Source organism: Prionailurus viverrinus, chromosome A2 (genome assembly GCF_022837055.1).
Source record: "Prionailurus viverrinus isolate Anna chromosome A2, UM_Priviv_1.0, whole genome shotgun sequence".
NCBI classification, from domain to species: Eukaryota; Metazoa; Chordata; class Mammalia; order Carnivora; family Felidae; genus Prionailurus; species Prionailurus viverrinus.
Window position 1 is genome coordinate 94,376,769 of NC_062562.1, and position 25,596 is coordinate 94,402,364.

At 35.0% G+C, this 25,596-nt stretch overlaps 1 protein-coding gene across 4 annotated transcripts; it reads left to right on the forward strand.

The window, feature by feature from the left end:
• The first annotated feature begins 42 nt into the window (after positions 1 to 42).
• On the forward strand, positions 43 to 24,748 carry GTPBP10 (GTP binding protein 10). 4 transcript variants are annotated; one of them, XM_047831065.1, is made up of 11 exons: positions 43 to 125; positions 2,724 to 2,917; positions 9,302 to 9,393; positions 10,176 to 10,320; positions 15,208 to 15,281; positions 16,623 to 16,675; positions 19,306 to 19,413; positions 19,980 to 20,057; positions 22,541 to 22,664; positions 24,137 to 24,191; positions 24,463 to 24,633. In XM_047831065.1, the coding sequence occupies exons 1-11, from the start codon at positions 93 to 95 to the stop codon at positions 24,479 to 24,481; spliced, it is 975 nt and encodes a 324-aa protein (XP_047687021.1). In that variant the 5' UTR covers positions 43 to 92; the 3' UTR covers positions 24,482 to 24,633. The 4 variants fall into 4 exon arrangements, with proteins under 4 accessions (XP_047687021.1, XP_047686991.1, XP_047687001.1 ...); XM_047831035.1 differs by lacking the exon at positions 24,137 to 24,191 and having other exon boundaries at positions 24,463 to 24,748; XM_047831045.1 differs by lacking the exon at positions 24,137 to 24,191 and having other exon boundaries at positions 50 to 1,401; positions 24,463 to 24,748.
• Positions 24,749 to 25,596: the final 848 nt, after the last annotated feature.

Below are 25,596 nucleotides of genomic sequence, written 5' to 3' on the forward strand. Positions count from 1 at the left end.
AATATCGCGTTGGCGACCAATGGTGACGTAAAACTTGCGCGCGGTTAGTCCGTGTGTACCTTCGAGGGAGTCAGCCCTAGAACGTCGCAGTCATGGTGCGGTGCGGTAGCGTGTGGTTCAGAAAGGTCCGTGACTGGTGCCTCTCAGCCTGAAGCTCGACAGATTGGTGCCTGTAGCCCACCTTTGGTTCCCCTTTCCTCCCTCCCCTTTTTCTTTCTGGGGACCTTTTTCCTGCTTGTTCTACTGTAGTTTTCTCCTCTCAGTCCTTCGGAGTCAGACTTGGCTTTTGAGAAGTGAGAAGAATATATCTACCTGGAACGGTTAGAACTGTTGTTTGGGGGCCCAGGTGTGGAGGTTCTTCAGGGGAATTGTGTGCACGTGGAATGGGGAGCTAAGGAAATTAGGTTTTAGATATGCAATATAGTATACGTACCGTGTAAGGTTGACTTTTTCTTTTGGCTCAAATAGCGTGTCTTCTTTCTTTTAGGTAGTAATATACATAGCCTTTTCTTATAAAAGTTTTCCTCAAGTTCACGGTTTTTAAGAGCTTTCTAAAGACTTTTCATCAGAAAACGAAAGTAATGTATTTGGCTTCCTTCTTGCAAGAAATTTCTCTCACTTTGTATGCAGTGCCTGTTGTAGAATCATTTCTGTAAAAATTTAGTTGCTCCAAATAAAAAAAAGTCTCTTTAAGAGCTTTACTAGTAATGTTTTTTTGAAACTTAACCGGCATTATTAAACAACAAAGAGTCAGATACTCCTAAGTTTGCTTTCTAAACTTCTGAGTCTGGTGAATCTGGAGGAGTAAAAAATGTGGCACCTGTTGAACGGAACTTTAAAAACAGAAACTTTCTTTTTATTGGAGGTAGAGGTATGAGTAATATCTCTGAATTATACTTTATCCAACCCTCTATTTTTCAAAAAATAGGTAGTCAAAAGAAAAGAGACTTGTGAAAGGTAGTACTTGGGCATGTGAGGTAACTAATTCTTCAACTAAAAAGAAACTGCTACATTTTTGGGGGGGTGGGTAAGTCACGAAGGGCATGGTTGCCATGAACAGTCATCCTCTTCGTGTTGTTTGCAAGGGGAATCTATTCACTTATATGTGATGCATTTCTGGCATAGCCTGGAAGAATCAAAGCATAAGTTCTTCACCCTCAGAGAAAAATACTTTGTCTATTCCTCAAGTTCTTCTTTTCCATATTCCTTCTACCTTGTTTCCTTACAACATCCTATTTCATGACTATATTTGCATACTCAAAGACTAATATATGAATCTTTGTTGTGTACCTATCCACTGCAATCTGAGATCTAAACTGCATCAGAATCACCAAGGGAGTTTTTTCTAAATAATCCTGGTGAGACCTATCCTCATCCCCTCCTCCAGAGTATAGCAGAATGGTCAGTGGACTGTGTAGTTTAAAAAAACGTTCCCGGATGTTTTTGATATTTAAACTATGCTAAATGACTAAGGGCCATGAATTTAAGACATTACTCTGTAAGGAATTTTGATAATTGAGAGGTTAATACATAGGATCTTTACCTACAAGAAGTTTAGTGAGGGAAACAAGTAAACACTAAATGCAGTGTAAGTTTTCAAAGGGTGTAATAAGAGATAAGATCTAACTGCTGAGAAATCCCAGCAAAGTTAGTGGTGTTAGTTAGCAGCATTAACAAAGATATCAGAAAATAGGACATGTAGGTAGGTTTATGATAGAAAAGAACAAATGACTTTGAAGGAAAAAAAAATGAACAGTGGCACGGAGATGTGACAGTAGGTCATATACAGAGCAGAGTGAGGAAGGAGAGATAGGTGAGGTTGAAGGAACAAAAATGAAACTGGAGAGGTAGGTTAAGAGCTTTGACTACTGAGAATTTTAGACAATTTCATAAACAGCAAAAACTAAAAAAAAAAAAAAATGAATGGTTTTTTAATTGGGAGAAACATAGAGATCAGACCCATTTTCAGAAAAATAGTTCAGGCAGCAAGACAAAGAATGGGTTGAGGAAGGAATGACTAAACACAGCAAGAGCATTTTAGGAGCTAATATGATGGTCAAGATACTAAGTTGTACCAGAAAGGAAAAATAAATAGAGCTTTGGGGAAAGAAGCAGGTATAGTCAGAGATTCCCCTATGTAGTCTCAATGACTAGATAAACTGTGGTTCCATTATTTGGAAGAACACTGGGGGAACAGAATTTACCTGAGGAAAAGTTTGTGTTTTCATATTATCATGGTTGTATCTGATGTGACTATTATATTTTTGACTAATATCTAGGAAAAGGTGGATTATTTAAGGGGTTTCAAATATAAATTAAGTGGTGGGTTTTGCCCTTAGTTGCTTTAAACTATTAAGCTTACCTCCTGGTGGAAATGTTCAACAGACTAGGCATAGAGAGTATCTCACCCAGGTGATAGTTAGCTGGCATGGTCTGAGGTCACCCAGAGGAAAAAGTCTAGATTGAAAAGTGGGACAATGTCATAAACCTTCAGACAAAAAGTGGAACAATAATTGATCATTGAAAAAAAGAGGTATTAGAGGAGTTAATCAGAGGGGAAAGGGAGGTCAGACCAGAGATGAACTAAGAAAAGATTATGGATTTGGAATTCACAAAGCGGTATTGATTTTTTTTAGGAGCTTTAGTGGCAGCAAAGGACTAGAAAGGAGTTCTAAGTTGGTAAGCACGTTTGGTATCTTAATGCTGTCTCTCTGTCTTTAAAGTATGGAAACTTCATTGATAACCTAAGACTCTTCACCAGGGGAGGAAGTGGTGGAATGGGTTACCCTCGTTTAGGTGGAGAAGGTGGAAAAGGTGGTGACGTCTGGGTTGTAGCCCATAAGAAAATGACTTTAAAACAACTTAAAGACAAATATCCTCAGAAACGGTTTGTGGCTGGAGAAGGAGCAAATAGTCGGTAAGTATTGCCTGAATGACTTTGATTTTTGAAAATTTTTCCCAGGGGAAAAAAAAGTTAGAAGATAAAAATTGAATTGGTAATTTGAAACAAATTATATCCTCTATTCATAACTGAGCAAACATCTACAATAATTAGCTCTAGTGAGGATAAAAGGTAGAGACTATGCAATGTTTTGAGACTCTTAAACATTTTTATTTTCTTCTCGCAATGTCTGTTTATATTCTTTTGCACTTCTCTGTAGAAACAGAAAATGATCTGAATCCCCACTATTTCTTCTAAAATTAAATTGTCATTGACAGTCTTTGGGAAAACTTCTTCAAATCTCAACTGTGCTACCCACCCCACCGTCACCAGTAGTTCTGCCAGGATCTTAAGGTTTAGAACCTGTTTCACTGATTTGTCTCTTGTGTATTTTCCTTTGGCTTGTTTTGGTCTTTTCTCTGTGACATCAAAATATTCCCTTTATTTATTTTTTTTGCAAATTTTTGTTTTTTTTTTTTAATGGAATATATGTTGCTCTCAAAATATGGGAAAAAAACCTTTTTCTTCTATTATAAAGAAATTGAAGAAAAATCTTACTCAGTTACCTAGATTTTGGAAGTGGTGCTTGAACCAAGTCTTGAAAGGGGAATAGGATGTTGCCAGACAATCAAGGCAGGAAAAGGTGTGTTGGCAAGTGTACAACATTTATAAAGGCACTGGTTAGGAGGGAACAAGCTGTTTGGTGACATAATAAATATTTCTAGCATAACTGTGGTACAAGTGGGGCAGCTTGTTTTAAAATAAAGACATTGTACAGAGTGGCCAAAATGAACAAATCAGGAGACTATAGATGCTGGAGAGGATGTGGAGAAACGGGAACCCTCTTGCACTGTTGGTGGGAATGCAAATTGGTGCAGCCGCTCTGGAAAGCAGTGTGGAGGTTCCTCAGAAAATTAAAAATAGACCTACCCTATGACCCAGCAATAGCACTGCTAGGAATTTATCCAAGGGATACAGGAGTACTGATGCATAGGGCCACTTGTACCCCAATGTTTATAGCAGCACTCTCAACAATAGCCAAATTATGCAAAGAGCCTAAATGTCCATCAACTGATGAATGGATATAGAAATTGTGGTGTATATACACAATGGAATACTACGTGGCAATGAGAAAGAATGAAATATGGCCCTTTGTAGCAACGTGGATGGAACTGGAGAGTGTGATGCTAAGTGAAATAAGCCATACAGAGAAAGACAGATACCATATGTTTTCACTCTTATGTGGATCCTGAGAAACTTAACAGAAACCCATGGGGGAAGGGAAGGAAAAAAAAAAAAAAAAAAGGTTAGAGTGGGAGAGAGCCAAAACATAAGAGACTGTTAAAAACTGAGAACAAACTGAGGGTTGATGAGGGGTGGGAGGGAGGGGAGGGTGGGTGATGGGTATTGAGGAGGGCACCTTTTGGGATGAGCACTGGGTGTTGTATGGAAACCAATTTGACAATAAATTTCATATATTTAAAAAAAAATAAATAAAATAAAGACATTGTAGTCCAGATTATGAAGGATCTGATATACTGTGTTACAGTTTGAATATTATCTTAGAGTGACGGGAAGCCATTGAAGGATTTTAAATAGGCAAGTGACAATACATTAGTGTTTAGGAAGATCACTCTAGGGATAATTGGTTAAAGAATGGATTGGACGTGTTGATTGAGGCCAATTTACAGAATATCGCAATATTTTGTAAGTGACGAAGTTCTCAAGGTCTGGCCTGTACCTATCTTTCTAGGTACAGGCCCTCTACATTCCCTTCTACATTCTATGTTTTCTGCATTCCAGCCATGTTGGCTTTCTTTTAGTATCTTACAGTGGTATTTGTCTTCTATCACTGGTCCTTTGTTTGTGTTATCTCTCCTGTAATACTTTTTCCTCACCTTCATCTGGTTGCTTCCTATGAATCCTTTAGATTTAAGCTCAAGTCTTTCCTGATTTCTCTGATTAAGTCATAATTCCCATACCTACTCACATGTGTAGGTTCTAATTCATAAAACTTGTCACAGTTATAATTTTCCATTTTTCACATAATGATTACTGTCTGCTCTCTTACCAGTCTACTGTTGAGGTCCATGAGAGCAGAGAAGAGTTTAGATCATCATTTCTCTCCAGATGTATAGTACAGTGATTGGTACATAGTAGATATTCAGTTAACATTAGCTGAATGATGGATTGGATTGACAGATGGATGGATTAGAGCTAGGTTAAAAAAGTTAAATAAGTTAGACTTCGTGATTGATGGCAGTACTGAAGGAGAATAATAAATCAAGGATAACTTCCTGGTTTTGACTTGAGTAGTAGGTAGATAGATAGTAGTATCATTCTTTGAGAAGGATTATGGTAGAAAGTGGCAACTGAGATGTAGAGAAGGGGGTTTGAAGGGTCTGTAAAGATATAAGCAAGCACTTAAAATATAGGTCTGTCATTCAGGAATATGGTCAGGTCTAGCGATAAATTTGTTGATCATAATCATGGACCAGGGTAAGTGTATTACAGAAGAGGAAAGGATTGAGGATCAAATTCTATTATTCACCAACATTTAAGGGAAAGAAGCAGAAGATATGATCTAAAATAGTCAGGAGAGATTTAGTGTCACAGAAGCTAAGGAGGAGGTGACAGTCTTGTTTATCTTGTAGAGTTGTGTAAATTAAGTCACGAAGTTGAATAAACTTACTGAATGCCAGAATTTATTCTATAGCTCTGTGAATTATGTCTTCATGTGTCTAAATTTGGGTCCTACAAGAAGTAGGTACCAAGGTAGGATGAGATGAATGAGAGATTTTTTGGGGAAAACACTTAAACACCTGTAAAGGCAAATTGGGGAGGGACCTGAGGGGTAGTTGGGAAAGCTGTCTGACCACTTTGCAGTTCTAATGCCTTATGAAGGAGAAAGTTTTAGTCTGCTCTGTAGTTCTAAGAAAGTTTAGGCACAGCTGATGGTGATTTCTTAATCAAAAGTTGCCCATCAGAGGAATCTTAGTTTCCTACAAAGGGGTTGCCTTAGTAACCCTGCTGTACCCAGTCATTGGCTGGAAGTAGACTGCAAGAAGCATCATCTCTTTAAGATTTCAGAGCACAGCAGCTGGACCATAGGTCAGTTATGTTCCCTGCAGTCAGGTCTAGGAGATGCATTTTTATGGCCCACTATGTTACGCAGTGTTCAGTGTTTTTGTAATCAGTTGTTCAGTGTTGTTTTTGTCAACTCAGAAATCTACAAGTGATTTTCAAGTTACCTTATCTGACATTTGGTTTCTGGTTATAGAACCAAAAGATGAGACTCTTGAATTGATGAAATTGAGCTCTCATTTGTTTTCATTTTGCAGTGCTAACAGGGATAACACACTTTTTGAGAATCAAGAATAAACTAATGCCTTACATGTAGTAGACTCAAAGATGAACTCCTACAATGGGGTATGGTGTATCATGCTCTGATTTTAAGATATCGCTTTGTAAATTTCAGTTCAAAAACTTTGTATAAATCAGTTAAAATCATGAATGATTGATTTGAGAATAGATTGGTATTTTAACTTTTTGAAATATTTTTTTGGAGTTTAATATTTACTACAGAGAATTTTTTTTATGCACTAATATCTACACATTGCTTCATTTATCCCCCATTTTACCTCAAGAATATAGTACTTTCCAACCAGTCTATGTCCTTACCCCAAACAACCAAGTTTTATCAGTATTTTGTTGCCAATTTTCCCCCCCACCTACCTTCACCTCCTCATTTTCTGTTTTTCAGACAAAACTCACTTAATTCCATCTGAAGAGATTTGTTCCCTATTGAATATAAATCTTAACTCCCTTCTTTTCTTTAAAAATTGTTCATGTGCTTTAATTTTGGGGAGGTGAAAAAGTTAGTCCTGGGAAGAAGATCTCGATTATTAGACTTCCTTTTCAGTGCTCTAAGTCAGTGTTTTCAGACTGTGTCTTTCCGTTCTTTATTGTGCTACTTTCAAATGAGTTTTACTGCCATCCATAGTGAGAAACATTTTAGACTTTACCCGACCATGTATGTTATGTCTATTTTCTGTTCTATTCTGTGGCATATTGTACATTGTTGTTTTCTTGTGGGAAAATATACATTATAACATGAAATTTCTTTTAACCATTAAAAAAATTTTTTTTCAATGTTTATGTTTTGAGAGAGAGAGGAGACAGAATGTGAGTGAGGGTGGAGCAGAGAAAGGGGGAGACACAGAATCCAAAGCAGGCTCCAGGCTCTGAGCTGTCAGCACAGAGCCCGATGCAGGGCTCGAACTCACGGACCATGAGATCATGACTTGAGCCAAAGTTGGACGCTTAACTGACTGAGCCACTCAAGCGCCCCTTAACCATTTTTGAATGTACAGTTCTGTGGCATTGTTCTACATTCATATTGTTGAAGTGATCACATATCTTGTTTTAAATGCTGGTTGTGACTGTATGAATGTCACACATTCTGTGAATGTTTGAAAAACATTGCATTAGGATTTTAAAATCAATTCATTAGATTTCAAATAAAAAGAATAGGAAACAGTATCATGTATCACCTATTAAATACAGTTTCACAAAACTTTAAAGTCATACACACACACACACACACACACACACGACTGTGAATTTGTGTGTGAGTATCTATATTATTTCTTACTGAGTTGCAATTGAAAATTGACAACTACTTGGATAAATACCTAGTAGTGCAATTGTTGGGTCATAGGGTAGTTCTATTTTTAATTTTTTGAGGAACCTCCATACTGTTTTCCAGAGTGGCTGCACCAGCTTGCATTCCCACCAACGATGCAAAAGAGATCCTCTTTCTCTTAAATGTTAAAATTTCTATGCTGCAGACTGTGAGTCTGGAGTTCTCTCTTGTCCAGTAAGCAGATGGATGCAGAATTGAATATGAGAGAAGTTAATGTCCAGGAGAAGACAAGGGCCTGGAACAGGAGTTTTATCTCTGTTTTTATTGAGCTCACAAGATATTACTCACCCGGTGAACATGAGGAAAACAAGAGCTTACACACATGAAAGTGGAGAAAACAAGATCTTACACATGTGGTGAACGTGAAGAAAACAAATCAGATAGTCATCATTAACGTGTGTGTAAGCAAAGTGGGGGGGGGTGCAAGTGGAATTTATACGTTGGTGCCAGATGGAAAGTAACTTCCTGCAGGTGATACAAGTTACTCGTGATTCCATTACAATATCTCCTGGGACTCTCTCTCTCTCTGCCCCTCCTCAGTTTGTGCTCGTTTGTGCTTTTGCTCACGCTCTCTCTCCAAATAAACATTAAAAAAATAAAGCTGTTAATAGTGCCTGGGACATATTATTGGCTGAAAAAGTAGTAGATGATTATGTAATAGCCTTAGTATAGTTATTATGTAACTGTATAGTCTAATCTCTTTGTATATTTTTGTTCATTTTGGCTCTATATAATTCAAGCTCATTGTAAAAATATCAGATAAAGTAAAAAGATGTGAAAAAAGAAGTCAGTCACCTATAATTCTTCCACCCATAGGTAACCACTATTAATCATTTCTTGACTTTTCTAAGACTTTTATGTACATTCATGCAAATTGACTTGTGACAGCTTGTAATTATATGGATGTATTTAAAATTTGGGGGTACAAAAGTGAGAGCACAGTATTTTCTGACCTTTTCTTTTCACTTAACGTTTTTTTTCCACACCGGACAATTGTTCAAAATAGCTGCATACTAATATACTACTGGAAATAACATAACGTTTGTCATTCACTTAATTGAGGTAATTATAGATATTTTTACTGTTATAGTCACAATGTAATATATATCCTTGTGTATATAGTATTTTATATGGTTGTTCATTTTTTTTTTTTAGGATAAATTTCCAGAAGTAGAATTGCTAGTTAAAAGTTTATACCAATTAATTTTTTCATGAACAGTATGAGACTAGTCAGATGAGCCTCCTATAATTAGTGTACTCTTTATTTGAGATCAGAGTTAAAATCTTTCTTATTCGGTGGGTTTTCCTTTTATTTCTAGCTTATTTGTGTTGTAGCAATGATCTCTTCAGATATGCAGTATTTTAGTTCATTATGGGTTAAAATGACTTTTGGTGATTATCTTGGTAACTTAAATCATTATGTATTATGTATTATTTGTTTTTATTATTTTATTTTTGTTAAATTTATGTGATAGTCTAAAATGCAAGCAAACAATTAGGGACAGTTTTCTCTTCCACAGATATTTGGCCACTTAACATCTGCATTAACAAGAAAACTTTGTTGCTAGTCTTTGTAAACCATTATATTTGGTTGGGTATAGACCATTTGATATAGTGGGTTTTCTCTGTTTTGATTTAGCTTTATTTTTTTGTAGTGTTAATGCACTGAAAGGCTCCAGAGGAAAAGACTGTGAAATTCCTGTACCTGTGGGTATTTCAGTAACTGATGAAAATGGGAAAATTATAGGTAAGTGTATTGTAGATTCTAAGGTTGAGAAAAATGCATATTTTCTAAAATTGTTTGGGAGCTGTGGGGCATAGCTTCTCTTGAATTTCAGAATTTTTTTTCAGCTTGCTTGCTTGCTTGCTTGCTTGCTTATTTATTTATTTATTTATTTATTTATTTATTTAAAGCCCATGAGCTAGGGAGAGGGAGAGAGAGAATCCCACTCAGGCTGCATACTCAGCGTTGAGTGAGGCTCAGTATCACAACTATGTGATCATGACCTGAGCCCAAATCAAGAGTCTGTCAGTTGAGTGTCCAACTTCGGCTAAGGTCATGATCTTCCAGTTCATGAGTTCAAGCCCCACATTGAGTTTGCTGGTGTCAGCCCCAAGCCTGCTTCGGATCCTTTGTCCCCCTCTCTCTCCTCCTCCCCTGTTTGCACTCTCTCAAAAATAAATAAACATTTAAAAAAAACAAAACAAAACAAAACTATTTCAACTGCTAATTTATAAAATATTTTTAAAACTTAATATAAACATTATCAAAATTAACTGCTAAATTTAAAATTATTATAAATATAGAAGAGTATTTACTCAGTTTAAAATATATAACTAGTTTCTAATCAACTGCTTACAAAATGTTTTCTGGGATCAAACTTTTAATAGAATCTTAACCCAGTGGTTTAGTCCTGTAGATTCATAAACTGGCATTTTCTGGCATCTGTTTATAAACAAAAAAATGTCATTACTGATTAGCTCCACTTAGTAATCTTTTCTCTAAGTATCTTTCTCTGTGTTTTTAAGGAGAACTCAATAAAGAGAAGGACAGAATTTTGGTAGCTGAAGGAGGTCTTGGTGGTAAATTACTTACAAATTTCTTACCACTGAAAGGCCAGAAACGAGTCATTCACCTGGATCTAAAACTTATAGCTGATATAGGCCTAGTAGGGTAAGTATCATTTATATTTTTATTTTTATAATTTGAGAGCGAGAGTTCATGAGTAGGAATTAAATATAAATGGTAATTTGGGACCAGTGTTACTTATGGAATAAATTTATGGACTTTGTGCATTGTTTGTATACTTGAGAAATGCTGCTAAATATAGTCATTTTCATATTGCAAAAACAGTTTCATAGTTAATATTTATTTTTAAAAAGAAAGGAAGATCATAGCAATTAAGTAGGCTAGTGGGAATCTTAGAGGATGAATCAACAAAGAAAAAAATCAAATGCAATAGTATAAGAAGGTAAAAAATGTTACCAGATATTAAGGAATAAAATTACAAATCCAAACCACATTTTAAGAAACGTATAGGAGAAAGTAAAAAGAAAAGAATAAAATGATTGAGATACTCTTACAAATCTTAATAGAGATACTGATATTTTATTAATCAGGTGGCTAAAGGCCAATCCAGACCATCTCAACCATCAGACTTAGATCCTATTGTGCACCAAGTTGGATCTTGCTTTGACTGTTTCCCTGTCCTTCTTGTTCTACTTAGGATCTGTCCATTCTCAGTACTGCAGCCCCCACAATGTTGTCCTCCTTCACCAGCTTCCATTCTTTCATCAAGCAGTGCTGTTTAGCTGTAGGGTTTGCAGTGCTGACACCTGACCAGAGGGGGATGGATAGCAAGATAGAAAGGAGAAAAATGAAGGGAAAATTTTAACATTACATTTCTCCTGTCCCTTTCTCCCTGGCCCCACTTTAGCATTACACAGTAGTCAGATAGAATACCTAAGAAAACGGTAGGGAAGACTGCCTTATTGCTGGCTTTACTTGAAACTGCCAGTTCCATTCCTCACCTTACATAGCTTCTTTCTAAGCTCTTTTTATTTTCCACTCCAGCGATTTCACTGCTTCTTTACCAGACTCCTCAGTCTGAATCCCTTACCTCTTGCCATGCCTGTCTAGCTACTAGGTCTTAACAGCAATGGCTTAGAGTTCATAAAGGCCCCATTCCTGTTCACATTGTAACAGGGAAAGATGTGATCGTGGTGTTCGCATTTAGTCTTTTCCATAAACCTTAGTTATGAGCCATAGGTTCTATATTAACTGTATATATTTCACAATGTTGTGGGTTTAGTAGGGTTTTGTGGACTGAGAATATAGCCATTTACAGTCTCATTTGACACAAAAATGTGTTTCAAGTTCCATAGAGACACCTCTACAGACTAAGAATAGCCTCACAAGGCTGAGTAGTAAAGTTGGAATGAGGATGGGAGACTCAAGTGAGAGACTGTTTGGGTTAGAATCTCATATTCTTTGGAGGCCACCTGGATGGTGTCGGATAGATTGTAGAACATCTCTAAGCCTTTCCCATTTTTAATAGTGGATTTAGATGTTGGTAAAATATTGCTGGTGAGTAAGATAACACATTTACGGCATAATATATGCCTTGGATTTATGAATGCTCAATGAACAATTGGTAGTTGCTCTCATTATCATCATTATATTGTCAACTTATTGGGAGTACATATAGTGAAATATTAAGCTTTTCAGAGATATGATATTAGTCAATATAAAGCATCAAGTTTCTTTTTTTTAATTTTTTTTTTAGTGTTTTGAGAGAGAGCGAGAGAGAGCAGGAGAGGGGCAGAGAGAGAGAGGGAGACACAGAATCTGAAGCAGATTCCAGGTTCTGAGCTGTCAGCACAGAACTCCATGTGGGGCTCAAAGTCACAAACTGTGAGATCATGACCTGAGCCAAAGTCGGATGCTTAACTGACTAAGCCACCCAGGCATTCATCTTTTTTTTTTTTAAAGCATCATGTTTCTTACGTAAAATACTTAACATATGTATTTTAATACTTTTAAATTAGGCACCTATTATTAAAAAGTTATTGCTGTGAATACCAGCATAAACAGATACCTGTTTGCTGGTTTCAGGAATGAACTGAACCTTAGAAGAAAGGTGTCATATAACTAACATACTTGTATGGCTGTTGTCAAATCTGATCTTTGCATAGGTTAGATTTCAGCTTCTAAAGTTTTTGTTAAGTACTTCCCAGGAAAACTCTCAAGTATCAGTTCTTCAATCATTAGCGTTCTTTCTCATCTCTTATTTTGATCTCTTTGGAAATAGTTGCTGGCATTTTTCTATGTTTAATACTATTATGAAAATATGAAGATAATGGAAAGAAATAAGTTCAGTTAGTGATAATCATGGATAAAAATGATTGCAATTTTCTTTCCTTTTTTTTTCAATTTGCTTTTCAAAAAGTTACACGAGGGGCACCTGGCTGGCTCATTTGGAAGAGCATGCAACTCTTGATCTTAGGGTCATGCATTTGAGCCCCACGTTGGGTGTAGAGATTATTTTAAATAAATAAATAAATAAACTTTTTAAAAAAGTTATAAGAGTCTGAGTGAGTATAATAAGATAAAAGATGACTGTATTTCCACAGGAAAATGAGTCATTAAAAAATCTTACATTTTATTCTAAATTCATTGTAGGAAGATCTATTTAATAAGATATTTTAATTAGATTTATTTTTAAAGTTAAAAGAGTTCTACTAAGAGGTAGAATTTTTATTGAATTCTTATAGAATAATTTTTTATAGAATTTATGTAGGATTTCATATTAATATTTCCAAAGTATTACACCATTATTCCAAGTGCAAGTTTGGCAGGTTTTGAAAGAAGAACTTTTTCCAATTTCAGTGAAAAGCGGAAAAGCAGGGATCACATTTATCTCCTTGATTGCTTTATTTTTGATGCCTAGTATATTGCTTGATATAAATTAATGCTTAATAAATATTTTTTGGATAAATATAATGAAAATATCTGAATGGAACTGAGGAATCTTCTCTTAAGTGATGCCTGTTCCTAGTACTTTCTTCCTTATATGGTGGGCCTTTTTTTTTTTTTTTTAATTTTTTATTTATTTTTTTTTTTATTTTTTTTTTTTTTAATTTTTTTTCAACGTTTTTATTTATTTTTGGGACAGAGAGAGACAGAGCATGAACGGGGGAGGGGCAGAGAGAGAGGGAGACACAGAATCCGAAACAGGCTCCAGGCTCCGAGCCATCAGCCCAGAGCCTGACGCGGGGCTCGAACTCACGGACTGCGAGATCGTGACCTGGCTGAAGTCGGACGCTTAACCGACTGCGCCACCCAGGCGCCCCTAATTTTTTTTTTTTTTTAACGTTTATTTATTTTTGGGACAGAGAGAGACAGAGCATGAACGGGGGAGGGGCAGAGAGAGAGAGGGAGACACAGAATCGGAGGCAGGCTCCAGGCTCCAAGCCATCAGTCCAGAGCCCGACACGGGGCTCGAACTCACGGATCGTGAGATCGTGACCTGAAGTCAGATGCTTAACCGACTGAGCCACCCAGGCGCCCCAATGGTGGGCCTTTCTTAAGGTAAATTTAGCAATAAAATAAAAGCCTTTAAAACAAACATCTATTTTTTATTTTATTTTATTTTATTTTATTTTATTTTATTTTATTTTATTTTATTTATTTATTTTTTAAAGTTTATTCATTTACTTAGAGAGAGTGCACATGAGCAGGGAAGGGGCAGAGAGCAAGGGAGAGAGAGAATCCCAAGCAGGCTCTTTACTGTTAACACAGAGCCCAATGCGAGGTGTGATCTCATGAACCATGAGATCATGACCTGAGCCAAGATCAAGAGTTGGACAGTTAACTGACTGAGCACCCAGGTGCCCCTACAATAAACAACTATTTTAATTCAGCATTTTCTCATCAAGAAATGTATCTCAAGAAGGAGGTTAAAGTGTGTGTAAAAGTTCAACGAAAATAACTGTAGTATTTAAAGTTTTAAGAAAAAAGCTAGATAATGAATAGATAAGTAAATGCTGAAAGAAAATTTGCCAAAAATAGTTGTTTATTAATTCTAGCACATGCAGGTGACTGTACTGTTGATATATGTCTTTCTAGCTATACATATTTTTTTGTGTGTTATTCCTAATAAAAAATTGGAGATAACCTAAATGCTTAACAATAGGAAATTAGTTAAGTAAATTACAGTGGGCCTTGAAAGGTGTTCATCATGTATTATTCAGTTTAAAAAGCAGGCCAACTAACTATGAAAGTAGTCTTTCAGGAAAAAAAAATCAAAACTAAACCTGATCAAGGCTTTATATCAAACTAACAATTTATAGAAAATCTGGGGCACAAGGAGCATGCTAAAGGACATCATGGGGGTGCCAACAACAACAAAAAAAATCCAGACTATGGGAAACAAATGCTGCTATAGGACAAATGACCCAGTTTCCTTAAAAATAAAATTGCAGAGGGGAAACAAGATGGAGGACCTTTACCATAAGAAATTTAACAGATACATCAACCAGTTGTAATGCACGGATCTTGTGTGGGTCCCTGTTCAAACAAACCAGCTTTAAAAAAGTTTTGGGAATGTGTTATTTGTTGAAGCTAGGTGATGGCTAAATGGGATGTATTACTTCTCTCCACTTTTGTATGTATTTGGAAATGTTCATATAAAATGTTTAAAAGAAAATCTACAAAGCAGTATAAGCAATATTTTGTCATTATTTGGCTACAATTCGTGGATTATAGATATTTTTATTAGTTTCTTTTTGTTTTCCTATGATTTGCAGGTTTTTTAAAGATAATTGAATTATTTACTCTCAGAGATACTAAAACATCTCTAGTGTCCAGCATGAATTTGTTTTTAATTTTTTCATATGTATATTTTGTTGCTCAAGTTTTTCAAGATTATTTTTAATTTATATTCTACTTTTATTCTCAGAAAATATCCAAGAAATCTACTTCCTGAGGTGTTAAAAATTCAGAGATAAGCAAGTATTAATAATACTTGTTTTAATACATTATTTTATTTTTCCATTTCAGATTTCCAAATGCAGGAAAATCCTCTTTGCTAAGTCAGGTTTCTCATGCAAAACCTGCAATCGCAGATTATGCATGTAAGTATAATTTGTTGTATATTTTAATGTGTGTAGGTAAACTTTTAAAGACTGCACTTCCTTTGAGTATGAATAAAATGACAACTCTGACGTCGCTTTAGTTTGAAAACTCTTGGCCGATAGGATACATGCATTTCCCATTAATCCTTGAAACCTCTGTAGCCCTCAGCAAAGTTCCTAGCACTTGTTAGGCACTTGCTTTGTTGCATTTATTTCTCTGTTGCATAATCATTTATTTAATTTAATTACGATTTTATGAGCATCTACCCTTTATTAAGCACTATACTTTCATTTAGCAAGTATTTATTTCTGTGAACTACAGTAGGTACTAGAGTTACAAAGATTGGTAAGCAGAAACAGATACCGTTCTGACTCTTACTGAGCTTACAGACTAGTAGGGGAAGGCACATATATTACACATGACTATGAGGGAATATAATATTCTATGAAAGAGTGTAGGTGGCTGCTTAAAACTCCTTTGGGAAAGTGTGATGCTAGGGCTGAGGTGTAAAGAATACATGAGTGAATCAGTGACACACAGTGGATGTGAAAGGTGTTTCAGCTAGAGGAAATAGCATGTACAGAAATGCTCTGTAGTAGCAGGGAGATTTGTGTGTCTAGAGAGCATGTAGTAAGGGAAAGAAGGATAAAATGATTAGATTTGCTTTTCAAATACATCTCTCTGAATATAATATATAGAGAATGGAATGGCATGGGTCAGAAAATTGGTCTGGGAAAAATATGCCATTGCAGTAGTTAGATGAAATATAATGAAGGTTTAGACTAATGAATGAATGTGATAGAATCTTTGCCATCATTAAACAAAAAGATACAAAACATATATTAACCTGGAAAATAAAAGCCATTCTAAAATTAGACTCTGAGGGAGTAGAATTAATTTTGGACTAATTGCTATAAATTACATAACCAATATTTATTGTTATGATACAGGGACTCTTGAGAAGGAAAGAGGAAGAAAAGCTCAGAGTTGTAGGAAGGAGGCTAGTTTCTAAACTGATGAGGCTTGAGGATAACTGAATGAGAAAAGGACTAGAGAAGTTTCATCCATAGACCCAGTGATAGTAACCTAAATTCTCCTCTACCCACCAACACCTTTACCACAATCCTTAAAGTACAATAAAAGAACTTTGAAGCCCTCTAATTATATTAGATCTATGGCTATGCAGATTATAATTATATTTTCCATTCCAACAAATGAGAACATAATCTGAATTAAATTGTTCACAAAAAAGAAATATTATTTATTTTATACATGAGGCTAAGACAATTTTGAGAGTACCAGCCTTTATTGTAGCCTTAATTTATTGTTTTTTCTTTCAGTTACAACATTACAGCCTGAACTTGGAAAGATTGTGTATAATGATTTCAGACAGGTGAGTATTTTTAAAGTAACACAGTTGGTTAGAAGGGAAAGTACTTGCTTTTGGCACTTGGACTTTGTAATATTTTATTGTTTCTGTGGTGTTAGGGGGAGAAAAATTACCAGGATTTTGTTTTTGGTAAATGGAACCATTAACAATTCAATTCTATTGACTGCAATCATAGTAAAATATTGTATAAGAATATAACTTCCTTCTCCTTCCAAATTTTAGGTCCAGTTTATCATTACAGCATCCTATCTTCTTTATCTCTTTGATCTCTGTTTGTTCTCATTGCAATTCCATATTTTACTGCCATATTTGATTATTGATTTTTGTTGCCTAAAAGCATTTTCTTTTTTTTTTTTTTTAATTTTTTTTTTTTCAACGTTTATTTATTTTTGGGACAGAGAGAGACAGAGCATGAACAGGGGAGGGGCAGAGAGAGAGGGAGACACAGAATCGGAAACAGGCTCCAGGCTCTGAGCCATCAGCCCAGAGCCCGACGCGGGGCTCGAACTCACAGACCACGAGATCGTGACCTGGCTGAAGTCGGACGCCTAACCAACTGCGCCACCCAGGCGCCCCTAAAAGCATTTTCTAAAGTTCATGGAATTGATTTTATTCCAACTTTCTCTTTCTAAAAAAAAAAAAAAAAAAAAATGGTTTTAATTGAAGAGGATTCTGGTCTAGCTATTAAGTTATTTTTCCTTGATAAGGAAGAACTATAGATAGTTTGAATAATTAGAGTAAAAATAAATAAAAAATGGAAGTAACAAAACTTTTAAAATATATAATGTATGATCAATAATTGTGCTCCTTAGTATTTACCCAAATGAATTGAAAACTTAACATACACACAAAAACCTGCACATGGATGTTTGTACCAGTCATATTCATAAGTGCCAAAACTTGGAAGTAGTCATGATATGCTTCAGCAGGTGAATGGATAAATAAATTGTGGTAATAATGGAATATTATTTAACATTAAAAAGAATTGAGCTATCAAGCCATGAAAAGACATGGAAGAACCTTAAATGCATATTACTAACTGAAAGAAGCCAATCTGAAAAGACTGCATACAGTATGATTCTAACTATGTGACATTCTGGTAAAAGGCAAAACTATGGACATAACAAAAAAAATCACTGGTTACCAAGAATTAAGGGGACAGAAAGAATGAATAGAAGAGCACAGACGATTTATAGGGCAGTGAGACTATTGTGTATGATACTGTGCTGGTGGATGCATGTTATATGTTTGTCAAAGCCCATACAGTATACAACACCAAAAGTGAACTCTAATGTAAAGTATGGACTTAAGGTGATGATGTATCAGTGTAGTTTTATATAATCCACTGACCTAATTAAAAGACATTAAGATTGGGGCGCCTGGGTGGCGCAGTCGGTTAAGCGTCCGACTTCAGCCAGGTCACGATCTCGCGGTCTGTGAGTTCGAGCCCCGCGTCAGGCTCTGGGCTGATGGCTCAGAGCCTGGAGCCTGTTTCCGATTCTGTGTCTCCCTCTCTCTCTGCCCCTCCCCTGTTCGTGCTCTGTCTCTCTCTGTCCCAAAAATAAATAAAAAACGTTGAAAAAAAAAAAAGACATTAAGATTTATATTCATTTTTAATAGTGATATAACAGTAAAAAATGAAATGCTTCCAACAATTATACAGAATATTAAATAATAAAGTTACAAATACAGGATAATATATGGAGAGCAATATTTAGAGGAAAAGAGTACATTGTAAATTTTAAGGGAAACTTAATTCTCAATAACAAAATTCTCAGTGGAGAACCTCCAAACAAAATTTTAGGACATGAAAAAAAAACTTAGGACATGAGACCTCTGTTGTATTTTGTCTAGGTAACTACTTTGTCACTTAGCCACAATTGCCTTTAAAATTCTGAAATCCTATCCACATGGGCAGTTTGTGTAGAGCAGTGCTTCTCATCAATTACTGCACATCAGAATTAACTGGATGGCTTCAGCAGAACAATGATAAATGAAGCCTGAGCTCCAGAGATTTGAAACCAAATTCCTTAGTGGTAGGGCTTGGGCATCTCTACTTTGTGAAAGATCCCTGGGTGTTTATAATGTGCAGTGAGTTTTGAAAACCACAAATGTAAATTAATGGTTAACATTTCAAAAAGGAGTTATAGGAACATTATGTCCTTTACTTATCAAGAATCTTCAGTAGTCCTCCTGGTAGAACATGAACAAAAAAGGAACAATAGTGCCAAATAATCAATTACATATAGAATTTAAAACTTGAAATGACAGAGCTATACTAAGTAAATGCTGAATTAATATCCTTCTGTACTTTTAAGAATTTACAAAGTTGAAATTCTATGACAGGTTCATATTGAACAATATAATGAATGTAATTCTAAAAAGGATTTATGTTATTAATGTTAAACTTATGCCTAGAATTTTTAGATTATTACATTAATAAGTAAAACTGGGACTCTAATTTTTGATAACAAAGTATTTTGATTTTTAGAACATTTATTTTGTTATAAAGGTATATTGGCTTTATAAAGAGTCAGTGGTAATCACAAATTAGAAACTATTTATATTTGAAATATGAAAATCTGTGGATATAATTGTTTTCTTTTTCATCAAACCATTTAACTTTGTATTAGATATCAGTAGCTGATCTTCCTGGTTTAATAGAAGGAGCGCATATGAACAAAGGAATGGGCCACAAATTCCTCAAGCATATAGAAAGAATTAGACAACTACTTTTTGTTGTAAGTCATATGCATACCAATGTAATATACAAATGAATGTGAAAATCAATGAGTTTAGTTTTCCTAGAAATTGTTTTTGGCAATAAGTTTTAAAGATAAGGTAGTATCATATGTTATCCCACTAAGTGTTTAAATGGGGGTCAAATACAGTAAATAATTCAATTATATTGTAGGGGTGGAAATGGCATTACTGTATCAGATGTAAATTTGGCTCTACTTTTCAAGGTTTAATTCCTTAAGATTGTCAACATTCTGCTATGTTGTATAGTATCTCTTTCCTACTTCATTTGTGGTGCTAAAGCCATACATTAGATTATCTGTATAAGTACATACAAATTGCCTTATCTATACTGCTTTCTCATTTCATTAATGATTGTAATTTTATCAGAATAATTATAGCTATCCTAACACCACAGTTTCTCTTACTTATTTTGAATTACTAAATTACCAATAGTGTATAGGTTAAGAAATTGTTTTTAACTTGAGAGAGTAAAACATTTCAAAACAGAAATTTATAACTTTTTATGTTGTTTTTATGTTAGAGACTCTTTCCATCTTTTTTTTAGGTCGATATTTCTGGATTTCAGCTTTCTTCCCAAACTCAATACAGAACTGCCTTTGAAACCATAATACTTCTTACAAAAGTAGGTTTTCTGTTTTACTGTGTTCTGCATTTGGTCTAATATGTAGGCATATAGGACTGTATTAAATAACAGATAATTAGAATAAATATATGTTCCACCTCTACTTATTGAAGCTTTGATGTCAAAGAATTATCTAAACCTACTTTCTCCAGTTCTTCTGTGTTAACCCACTCTTCAAACTGTTACAACCAATAAAATCTTGTTTGGTTCCAAATCCTTGTTACATATTTCTCAGACTTTATTTTGCTTGAACTTTTATTCCTACTTTTTAGATTGTTTCTTCGTCTATTTTTTGTGCTCTTTCCTGTTCATTGTTTAAGTAGCATTTGGTTACAGTTAATATACTGATGACTGCCACATCTGTTTCTGATGCTTAGATCTTTTAGTTGTGCTTTTGATCAGCTGTCTAATAGATATCTTTGATTGGATGTCCCATTAAGTTATCAGACTTATAAAATAACTTAGTTATTTTAGTTAGTATAAAACTAACTTTTTTTTTTTAACTCTTCATCTTCCCCAGGAACTTTACTGGGTATATAAACCAGAAACCTGCATGTTGGTCTTGATTCTATCTTTCTCACCACCTGAATTAAGCCCTGTCAGTTCTGTATCTTAAATCTCTCTGAAATTCATCTACTTATCTTCATCCACACTGTTACAATCAACCCCCCTTCACTAGAATGTAATCTCCTTGTTTCCAGTCTCACCTCTCTCCAGTCCATTTTTTTTTAATTGAAATTTAGTTGACACACAAAGTTATATTGTTTTCAGGTGTACAACATAGTGATTCAACAACTCTATATAATATGCTGTGCTCACCACAAGTGTCGCCTCCATCTGTCACCATATAATGGCTATTATTATACCATTCTCTAGTCCATTTTTTATTTGGCAACTGGAGTGATCTTTGTGAAAGAATCAAACTGATGTTTTTTCCTTGTTTAAAATGCTTCAATGGTCCCCCACTGCTGTTAGGTTAACATCTTACCCTGAACATGGTTTTTGAGGTCTGGCAAGAGTTGGCTCCTACCTAGCAGTTCATCTGTGCCCTTCCTGCCTTACTTTCTATTATCAGCCATATGATTTCTCTTTAACACAGCATGATGTCTCTTACCTCCAGGACTTTTTATATCTTATATCCTTGTTAATTTTTGTCTATTATGAATAATGCTTCTGTGAGCATTTGAATACAGGTTATTGTACGGACATGTTTTCATTTCTCTTGGGGATATACCTAGGACTAGAGTCGCTAGATAATATGGGAAATCAATGTTTAACACTTTGAGGAACTGCCAGACTTTAACAGAGTGGCTGTATCATCGTACTATTTTATAATCGCACTAGCAATATTATGTGAGGCATTCCATTTTTTCCATGTGAATGCCAACATTTGTTATTGTCTGTCTTTTTTATTTTAGTTATCTTAGTGGGTGTGAAGAGGTATTTCATTATGGTTTTGATCTGCATTTCTCTAATAATTAATGATATTGAACATCTTTTCATGTGCTTATTAGCCATTTGTATGTCTTTGGAGTAATGTCTATTCAGAATACTTTGCCCAATTTTTAATTGGGTTACTTGTCTTTTTATGCTGAGTTGTAACAGTTCTTTATATTTTGGAAATAAATCCCTACCAGATATATGATTCACAAATATTTTCTCCCATTCTGTCAGTTTTCTCCACTTTTTTTTTTTTTTTGTTAAGTTTTTATTTATTTATTTTGAGAGAGAGAGCATGCGAGAGCAAGCACAGGCAGGGGAGGGGCAGGGAAAGAAGGAGACAGAGAGAATCCCCAGCAGGCTCTGCACTGTCAGCACAGAGCCTGATGCGGGCTTGAATTCAAAAACTGAAATCGTGACCTGAGCCAAAACCAAGAGTCAGACACTTAACCAACTAAGCCACCCAGGCACCCCAACCCATTACTCCATCAGTTGTCTTCATTTTCTTTATATTTTTTTGAAGCACAGAATTTTACATTTTAATGAAGTTCCGTTTGTCTGTTTTTTCTTTTGCTTGTGTATTGGTGTCATAGCTAAGAAACCTTTGCCTACTCCATGGTTATGAAGATTTACTCCTAAGTACACTTACTTTTTCCAAGAATAATACAAGTGTAACATTAAGTTGTCATTATTTGCTTCTGAATTTTATCAGTGTGCTTAATAGATGTCTAGATATCTGTATTTGGACCTTGGCACAAAATCACAACTGTGATTTTGAATTAAAATATTGGAATTAAATTCAATTTGAATTTAAATATATTGAATTATTTGAATTAAAATATATTATTAACACATGACCTAACCAGTAAGCATTTTATGAATTTTGTCATTTAGTTTTGTGGTTGTTGGGGTTTATTGCATTTCAGGAATGTGAGTGGGCTGTAGATTGATTACCCAGGCCTGCATAGTAAAGATATTACCAAATAGGTGATCTATACAGATATTTTAATACAATTGTTTGGTTTTTCTTTTTTTATTTAAAGGAGTTGGAGTTGTACAAAGAGGAACTTCAGACAAAACCTGCACTCCTGGCAGTTAATAAAATGGACTTGCCAGGTGCCCAAGATATGTTCCATGTACTAATGAATCAACTCCAGAATCCTAAAGGTAAATACATTTGTTCATTTAATGTCAATTTAATGATTACCTCTTGTGTGCAGAGATTGCTAAATGGTATAATCAATGGATAAGAAAACTGCCAGTTCTACTCTTAAAAAAAGTATGAAGAAAGAATGCATACCATATGAAACTTTAACACTGTAATATAATCAAGTTTCAGACTTGTGATGTGGACAGTAAATTAGAAGAGACGAAAGAAGAGGTCAGGCTTCATGAAGAAGTAAAACTTAAACTGGGCCCTTAAAGAATTAATGGGATTTGGATCAGAAGAGGAAAAAGTCAACATCTTACCTGTAAATTCTTTTACTTTAACGTACTTAACAAGTTCTAGAACTTTATTACCCTAATACACCACAAATTTAAAACCAGAGCAGATAGTTTTAAAGAGGTATGTATCTTTGCAATGCTAGCTCTATAGGTCTCTGAAGGGTACTAATCTTCTAAAAGGAACTTGAATACCTGTGTATGTGTTACATAGAATAATAGAAGCTGTAACTGCAAAAGGATTTATTTGTTTGAAAATTTGTTCCTAAATGGACCACTTTGTGTAAAGGAACTTAAAGAGACTCTCTACAGTTTTGAATATTGACCTTTGCAGAACACTTCATATCCTACAGTGATGATGCTTTCACTTTTCTGAAGCTAGTAGAGGACCTCTTCACAAATGAGGAAAAGTAGGGTGGACGGAAGGTGGCTAATATGTTTGTAAATGGTACTAACTTTTCTGTTTTTATCCTTGGCACAAAAATTGGGGAAAATAAACTCTAGTGTACTAGGACTAGCAGAAAGCACCAGAAGATCCTTTCTCTCCTCTCAAAAATCTTTCCACTGTGTCATTTATGTATTGGAGATGACCTTAAGTTAATAAATTACTCTTAGAATATAAATACCCTTGGAACTACTCAATAATCTTCATTCCTTAATGTCACTTGCTTTATGAAGTCATTAGATCTGTTTGCTAATTGTTCTTGCAGAAAAGGGAATTTTTAGAGGAGGTATCAGAAGGGAGGGTAACTCAAGGGTTTGTGCCTATTTTGGACAGTCGTAAAACAAAATATAGTCCCCTCAGTGATAATTCCTGAGTTAGCTTCTTTAGATTTCTTTGGGGGCATATGAATCTCAGAAACCAAGCTCCATGTTAGCTTGTCCAGTTTCTTCCAGTCTAGCCTTTCTGTTAACCCATGTTAACCCATCCCATCAGGGTGCCATTCCCCCGCCCATTGTCTTGAAGGCAGGGAAGTGGACAAAAAGTAATATGTCAGTCCCTTTGGGGTGATAAACCAGACTCATCTGAAATCATCTACCCTTGAACTGTCCCCACACCCTTTTCAGTTTTAGTATGGCTCCTAGCACTAGTGATAAGTCTGTATTTTAGGGAAGCTAAAGGCCACCTATGTACTGAGGCAAGCTAGAATGTCCCACTCGTGAATGATGTTATTTTTATACATAATGTCTTTCAGACATATGTTGTCTGACTTCATTGAACTCTCCAAGAAAACCAAATTTATTGCTTCTGTAAGTAAATCATATATGATTTATCTTTAATTTGTTCTTAATTTGGTTTAAAACATATTCATCCAAATATTTGCTAAGCACCTATCATGTGCAAAGAATCTTATCATTGTCATTTGTAAAAACAAAAGATTCTGAGAGCTTATTAATGAGGGAAGGAAAAAAAGAATTAAAAATGCCAAGTTTTTGGTTCATAAATCAAACCTCTAACATAATTTTAGCTTCTTTTCAAAGACCATGAAAATCAGCTTAGTTTTGAGTTTCTCTGTTTCAGATTTTTTGCATTTATTTAAGAAAAACATGATTCCAGAGAGGACTGTGGAGTTCCAACACATCATCCCCATCTCTGCAATTACGGGAGAAGGAATTGAAGAATTAAAGAACTATATAAGAAAATCTCTGGATGAACATGCCGACCAGGAAAATGGTGCATATCATAAGAAACAGTTGCTTAATTTACAGATTTCTAATACAATATCTTATAATGAGCCACCACCAAAGAATGGTGTTACTAGTCCCAGATAGATGTAATTTAAATCTATTAAAAATGATATCAAGGGGCCCCTGTGTGGCTCATTCGGTTAAGTGTCTGACTCTTGGTTTAGGCTCAGATCGTGATCTCGCGGTTTGTGAGATTGAGCTCCGTGTCAGGTTCTGCACTGACAGCATGGAGCCTACTTGGGATTCTCTCTCTCATTCTCTCTGTTTCTCCCTTGCTCACACGCATGCATGCACAGACACACACTCTCTCAAAAAAATAAATAAGTAAAATAAATAAATAAGATATAGAAATTGTGTTCATTTCAAAGACCTGTTTTTTTAGGTTAGTTATTATTAACCTTCTGATATGTATGCCATCATTCAAGAACCATACTTTCTTGTTTTGTAGTTAAGTGCATTGATAGTAAAAAAGTAACTTAAAGCTAAAAATGACAATTTGTAATTTTATGGCCAATTCACCTAAAACAAAATCCTGATATTCCTGTATTATGATGTCTCTAGTGAGGTCATTTATTTATATATATATATATATATATATATAGAGAGAGAGAGAGAGAGAGAGAGAGAGAGAGAGAGAGAGAAATTTTTTTATCCTAGGATATTATTAGAATGAGCAACTAGGTTTTGTTTTTGAGTCTGTCTTGTACCTGATTCTACTAAATATGTGATAGTTCGTTTAATTGGAAAACCTCAGAACCCTAAATTTCAACTTATGTTCAGTTGTAGTGAAGATCACTGATAATATTTAACAGAAACTAGCAGGTAGATGTTTGTAATTTCACCTTTTAGACATTTTTCTTTCTTAAGTGTAAGTATTTTTTCCTGCTTTGGATCAGACTGGTGTATCTCATTTTGTTGTGCCCATATCTGTTTTGTTGTCTACTCTCATATTTTAGTAAAGAGAAGT

Coding starts and splice junctions, on each gene's coding strand:
- GTPBP10 (XM_047831035.1), top strand. CDS start 93: ATGGTGCGGTGCGGTAGCGTGTGGTTCAGAAAG. Junction 2,918..9,301: donor GGAGAAGGAGCAAATAGTCG/GTAAGTATTGCC, acceptor ATTTTTTTGTAG/TGTTAATGCACTGAAAGGCT. Junction 22,665..24,462: donor TCAACTCCAGAATCCTAAAG/GTAAATACATTT, acceptor TCTCTGTTTCAG/ATTTTTTGCATTTATTTAAG.